Source organism: Chiloscyllium plagiosum, chromosome 37 (genome assembly GCF_004010195.1).
Source record: "Chiloscyllium plagiosum isolate BGI_BamShark_2017 chromosome 37, ASM401019v2, whole genome shotgun sequence".
NCBI lineage: Eukaryota > Metazoa > Chordata > Chondrichthyes > Orectolobiformes > Hemiscylliidae > Chiloscyllium > Chiloscyllium plagiosum.
Window position 1 is genome coordinate 30,925,809 of NC_057746.1, and position 6,705 is coordinate 30,932,513.

At 43.9% G+C, this 6,705-nt stretch overlaps 1 protein-coding gene across 1 annotated transcript; it reads left to right on the forward strand.

Moving 5' to 3' along the window:
- Positions 1–6: 6 nt before the first annotated feature.
- LOC122541453 (nuclear factor 7, brain-like) lies at positions 7–2,525 on the forward strand. Its single transcript, XM_043678233.1, has 5 exons — positions 7–828; positions 915–1,010; positions 1,101–1,334; positions 2,207–2,229; positions 2,327–2,525. Exons 1-5 carry the CDS (start codon positions 418–420, stop codon positions 2,508–2,510), a joined length of 948 nt encoding a protein of 315 aa, XP_043534168.1. The 5' UTR covers positions 7–417; the 3' UTR covers positions 2,511–2,525.
- The last annotated feature ends 4,180 nt before the right edge of the window (positions 2,526–6,705 follow it).

Below are 6,705 nucleotides of genomic sequence, written 5' to 3' on the forward strand. Positions count from 1 at the left end.
GGGGGGGATGAAGAAATGATTTCAGATTAAAATATTCTTCACCCGGTGACAGTTTCCGAAATGCTGCAATTGTAATTTCTCACTGAAGTTGTAAACTTGTTCCGGAAGCTGCCATCCTCTTCCTTTCTGTAAACGGTCAAAGGTGAGACATCGCAAAGTTTTCTCAACAGAAATCGCGTCGCTTTCAAGTGCCGTTTAATTCCATCTTGGGGAAAGTTTACCCGAGGGAGCTGCTCCAGTCACATCCAGCCGACGGCGAATTAGTCCGAGACTCTGCGATGGACGGTGCCGATGGATACAGAAAGGAAGCTCTGTATGAACTATCACCATCTCGGTGCTGCCTGAGCTGAATGTGTTCAGCAGCGCAGGGACATTGGAACTGAAAGGGGTTTGCATCAGGAAGTGCTGAGGGCGGACATGGATTCCAGACAGCAGGTCCTGAGACTGACTGAGGAGGCAGTTTGTCCCATTTGTCTGGATTTCTTCACCGATCCAGTTTCACTGGATTGTGGACACAACTTCTGCCGCTCCTGTATCACCCAGAGTTGGAAAAAGCAGGAGATAAACTCCTGCCCGGAATGTAGACAGGAGTTTCCGGACAGATCCCTCAGAGGAAACCGGGCCTTAGCGAATCTGGCCGAGAAAGCTCGAACATTAAATCTGAATCCACAAGAGAAGGAAAGTAAACATCAGTGTGAGGAACATCAGGAAGAACTGAAACTGTTTTGTAAAACTGACAAGAAATTGATGTGTCTGGTTTGTAGAGATTCCCGGGAACACAAATCTCACAACTTCATGCCGATTAAAGAAGCTGTTGGAATCTACAAGGTAAAAGGAAACCGATTCCATCCTCCAACTATTTCATCACATTTTCATGGTATAACACTTTCATTGCTTTTCTCTCGCAATCCCAGGATCGGGTGAAATCTTCCTTGGAATCTCTCACAGGGAAGAAATCAGCAGCTCTAGAAATGGAGCAGCAGCAGAAACAGCAGATTTCTCAAATTCAGGTAAAATCTCCCTGGGTTCGGCTTCAACATTAGATTTGGCCATTTGTGTTTTTTCATGGAAAAATATTGTGTTGGTGTTTCATTTCACAGGAGGAATCCAGCAGCCTGCAGACCCACATCAAATCCGAGTTCACTAAAATGCACCAGATGCTGACTGAGAAAGAGCAGAGTTTACTCCGAGATCTCAGGGAACAAGAGGAAAACATTCTCAAACCAATGGAGGAACATCTTCAAGAAATTCAAGAGAATTTAAATTCTATTCAGAACAAGCTCTCAAAGTTGGAGAAACAACTGCAACACACAGACGGAGTGATATTTCTGAAGGTGAGGGATTATATTTCAGTGAAAGTGTGACTGTGAACAGTCCCAGCATGATGCAGACACCCATCCTCCTTCATTCCCCCGTCACTATCTCCCTCTGCTCCTTTCTCCCTCATGGGTTTCTCCACATTCCTGTTCAATACATTTGTTTCAATCACACTGTGTGACAGTGGATTCCACATTCTCATCACTTTCTTGACAAAGAAATTGGTTCTGAACTTCCCTTTGGATTTATTTGTTCCATGATTACTTTTACGGATCCGTATTTTCAGATTCCCTCCAAGTGGCAGCATCTTCATTGAATCCAGCAAATCCACTCTGTCATCTTTTCAACATCTGAATCAGATCTTCTGTTTTATCGAGTCGCTTAATATCACCAATTAACTTTTGCACTTGTTGCTTTTTAAAATATTTTCTCCTGGTCTTCAGTATCCTTCGTGTAATATCCTCTTTCTACTCCATGTTCGCAACAATGAGAACAGGGGAGATGGTGGGTGTAGTGGTAATGCTGCTGGACTAGTTTTCATAGATGGTGAAAGTTAACTTCAACAAAACATACCTGACATTTAAGAGAAAGGATCACCTAATGGTGACCATGTAAACATTGTCGATTGTTGTAAAACCATTTGATTCACTATCAGGGAAGACAATCTACTGTCCTTCCCTGGTCTGGTCTCCATATGCCTCCAGACCCAGCAATTAGATCACTGTTGGGATGGGTAAGGAATGTTGGTTAAGCCAGTGACACTCATACCCCATGTATTAGTGTTTTTTTTAAAAATGACAGCTCTTAATAGGATGTAACAATGTGAGTGTAATTGTTGCTTTCTGGATACAGACTCTGTCAACTCAGATTGGTGTTTGGTTTATTTCAGGAGGAAGTATCTCGGAGGAGGAGGTAGGACAAGCACTTTACTGCAACTGATTGAAAATTAATGAAGTTATTCAGGAAAGTCTTTCTGGTGAATTTATGATAAACTGTTTAATATTTACAGGATTAACGATACGATTGATAATGTCCTGTCGACTGAAAAATCCAACATCCTTTTACCGTTTCCAATGTGGACAGAAATAGTGGAGGCCATTAAACCGAATAAAGGTCAGACCAGTTCCTTTGTGCTGATTATAATTTATAATTTAAATTGTTATGTATACAAATATCAAAGAGAGTATATTTAAGCACTCAATCATCCAGAAACCTGGATTAATCTGGCCTTGAATGTCATTGACATCAAGGCAGCATGTGACCAAGTGTGACACCAAGAAGCCCAGTGAAACAGGAGTCAATGGGAATCAGGCGGAATTCTCCACTGGTGGGAATTGTACTGAACACATTGGAAGATAGTTGTGATTATTTGGAGGTGGATCATCTCCACCGCTGGCCTTCACAACAGCAGCTCCTCACGTCTGTGTCCTCGGCCCAACAACCTACTTCAGCAGGAATGCTCCCCCCAGCATCATGTCAGAGATGGGGCTGTTTGATCATGATGCGTTGGTCAAATGGGCAGATCAATAGCAGATGGAACTTAATCCTGAAAACTGTGAGGTGATGCACTTTGGAAGAAGTAACAAGACAAGGGGGTAGTTAATGAATGACAGGACACTGTCAAGCTCAGAGGGATCTAACGGTGCTTATCCATAGATCAGTGAAAATGGCTGAACATGTTAATAGGGCAGTTAACAAGGTGCTCCCCGTTATCAGTTGAGGCACAGATGATAAGAGCAGGGAGGTTATGTTGAAGCTGTACAGGATTTTGGTTTGGCCACAGCTGAAGTACTGAGTGCAGTTCTGATCTCCTTACAATAGAAAGTATGTGATTGCATTGGAGGGGGTGCAGAGGAGATTCACCAGGATGTTGTCTGGGTTGGAACATTTTGGTTATGAAGAGAGGTTGGATAGGCTTGAGTTGTTTTCTTTAGAGCAGGGAAGACTGAAGAGGGAGAGGAAGCAGATGTTCTCCTTAATAGCAGAGTCAATAATGAGGGGATTTAGTTTTAAGCTGAAGGGTAAGAGGTTTCAGGAGTATTTGAGGAAACCCTTTCTCCCCCAGAGGGTGATGGGAATCTGGAACTCACTGCCTGGGAGGGCATGAGAGGGGGAATCACACAACTTTTATAAAAGTATATGAATGAGCATGTGAAACGTCATAGCATCCAAAGCTCTGGGCCAAGAACTGGCAAGTGTGATTCCTGTAGTGCAAGACCAGTGGGTTGAAGGGTCTCTCCTGTGCTGTATGACTGTGTGACTCACATTCAGTACGTGTGCTTTATTTACTGTTATATGGAAATTATACATTCAGTAGACTCATGTGACAATTTACAGGGCAATTGGCTGAGAAATGCTGAATTCTCACCTGGTCATTCAGATTATTTTCTATTTTAGCCATTTTTTTTCTTGAAAGTCTCTTCAGCAAAATGGTTGCTGCCCCTGGGCTGGGCTGTTGTGGAAATAATGCTGAGCTGAACAAAATATTGTGTGTCCATCAGCAACAGGAAAGGCTGTAGCTTCAGTGTGAGAGCAGAAAGAGGGGAGTGAAACAGGGAAATAAAATGTGTTGATAAGAGACTGAGAAAGACCTTGCTGTTACATAGCTCCATGTTATTTCCTGGGGATTCCTGAGCACTTCATAATCAATGGATTATTTTTTGACAGGGGATTAATGTTGTTAGCAACTTTTGAAATTGCTCCTGATATTGATTGGATTGGATTTGTTTGAACAGGAGAGATTCACAGTGGAGGACACGAATAACATGGCAGTAATTGACAAAGAGATGAAGGTAGGCGAGGACCTGGAAACAATCATTATCACAGAAGTGGTGGCATTGGGCATCTCATGGAGCTCATGGTAGACAAGTCTCCTGGCCCTGATGGGATGTCTCCCAGAGCACTAAAAGAGATGGTGGGAGAAATAGCAAATGAACTTGTGGTAATTTTCCAAATTTCACTGGGGCAGGTCCAGCAGATTGGAAAACAGCAAATGTGATGTCACTGTTTAAAAAGAGAGGTAGATAAAAGATGGGGAATTGTAGACTGGTTAGCTCAACTTCAGTATTGGGGAAAATGCTTGAGTCTGTTATTGTGGAAGAGCTGGCAAGGCATTTAGATGAAAATTGTCCCCTTGGGCAGAGGCAATATGGATTCATGAAGGGCAAGCCACGCTTAACCAATCTACTGGAATTCTATGAAGACTTTACGAGCATGACGGGCAACGGTAACCCAGTAGATGTGGTGTAACTAGATTTGCAAAAGGCATTTAACAAGGTGCAGCACAAAAGGCTGCTGCATAAGATAAAGATGCAAGGCATCGGCAATGTACTGGTATGTACAGAGGATTGGTTAACCAACAGGAAGAAAAGAGTGGGGATAAATGAGTGCTTTTCTGGCTGACGATCAGTGACTAGCGGTGTGCCTCAGGGGTATGTTGAGACTGCAATTATTTACAATTTACACAGATGATTTGGAGTTAGGGACCATGTGTAGTGTGTCAAAGTTTGTGATGGCCCCAAGATGAGCAGTAGAACAAAGTGCGCAGAGGACTGTGAAACTTTGCAGAGGGACATAGTTTAAGTGAGCAGGCAAGGGTCTGGCAGATGGAGTACAATGTAAATAAATGTGAAGTCATTCATTTTGGAAGGAATCACAGTAAAAAGTACTATTACTTGAATTGTGAAAAATTGCAGCATGTTGCTGTGCAGAGGGATCTGGGTGTCCTTGTGCATGAACCACAGAAGGTTGGTCTGCAGATGTAAAAGGTAATTAAGAAGGCAAATGGAATTTTGTTCTTCATTGCTGAAGGGATTGTGTTTAAAAGCAGGAAGCTTAAGTTGTAGCTGTATAGGGTGTAGGTGAGGCTACATCTGGGGTACTGTGTGTAGTTTTGGTCTCCTTACTTGAGAAAGGATGTACTGACACTAGCGAGGTTGCAGAGGAAGTTTACCAGGTTGTTTCCGGATTTGAGGGAGTTGGCTAAAAGGGAGAGACTGAGTAGACTGGGGATTATATTCATTGCAATTTAGAAATGTGAGGAGAGATCTTATAGAAACATATAAAATTATAAAGGGAATAGATAAAATAGAAGTAGAGAGGATGTTTCCACTGGCAGGGGAAGCTGGAACAAGAGGACATCGCCTCAACATTAGGGAGAGCAGATTTAGGACTGAACTGAAAAGCAACTTCTTCACCCAGAGGGTTGTGAATCTAAAAATTCCCTGCCCAATGAAGTAGCTGAGGCTTCCTCAGAAAATATTTTTTTAAGGTAAGATAGATACATTTTTGAACAAAAAAGGAATTAAAGTTTATGGTGACAGGGCAGGTAAGTGGAGCTGAGACCACAGAAAGATCAGCCATGATCTTATTGGATGGTGGGGCAGGGTCAAAGGGCCAGATGGCCTCCTCCTGCTCCAAGTACTTATGTGTCCCCAGAACATTACCTGGGCATCTGGATTAACAATCTGGACCACTTCCTCCCCTCACAGGTAACTTAGTGCCATTCAGTTCATGGATGGAACTGTGATAGCTTTGTCCTGGAGCTACCACACATCCTCAAAATATTCAGCTTAAATAACCTCTCCTCAGGTTTCGTCCCAACACTGTGGGTCTGGGACTGAAATTAACATTTCACTCCAATATAATGTGACTCACTAAGTCCATTATCCACTTCTCAGGAACACTGCTGTACACAGCCATCCTGTTCCAAAGTCTTCTCAGAACCCAGGGATAAAACGAAAGCAATAGGTTGTTTTTACTCAGTCATGGGAGTGTGGAATGGTGTCATCAGACAGGACCACAGTGGGTAGCCCTTGTCTCCTAGGAACCAGCTTGTAGGACACCTGGGCCCTCAAACACAGCAGGGACATGAGAGTGCTCCAGGGTGTAGAAACCATGGCAGCTCCCAGGGTACTGGGGACACACCTTCAGGAAGTGGAACTGGTGATTCCAGACAATCTGCATACTAATGGATTGGAAGCACTTCCTATTGATGAACTCCACTGCATTGTCATATCGCCCTCTCAATGGGACATGACTACAGCTGATGGTGCCCTGTACCTGGGGGAAGACAGCGATGTTCCTGAATCCTACTGCCTGGGCTGAAGGACTGACCTTGACGTGGGGAAACGAGAGCAACTGCTGAGATCTTGTACAGATGGCACTGATCCATTTGTGGGTGGGTGACTGAGAGATCCCACACAGATCCCCAGTGGCCCCCTGGAAGAAGCCAAACACATCAAGGTTCCGCACAGCTGTCCCCTTCTCAGACACCAGAAGAGGAAGGGCCCTCACTTCCTCAGCTCTCAGGGCCCGATCCAGCAGCTGGGACAATTCAGTCACGAGGTCCCGGGACAGACAGAGGCTGCATTGTCAGGTTCCAGGCCT

Excerpts from the sequence above, each read along its gene's own strand:
- LOC122541453 (XM_043678233.1), top strand. The coding sequence starts at position 418 with ATGGATTCCAGACAGCAGGTCCTGAGACTGACTGAGGAGGCAGTTTGT. Across the intron at positions 829-914 it reads AAGCTGTTGGAATCTACAAG|GATCGGGTGAAATCTTCCTT; the intron begins GTAAAAGGAAAC and ends TCGCAATCCCAG. Across the intron at positions 1,335-2,206 it reads ACGGAGTGATATTTCTGAAG|GAGGAAGTATCTCGGAGGAG; the intron begins GTGAGGGATTAT and ends GGTTTATTTCAG.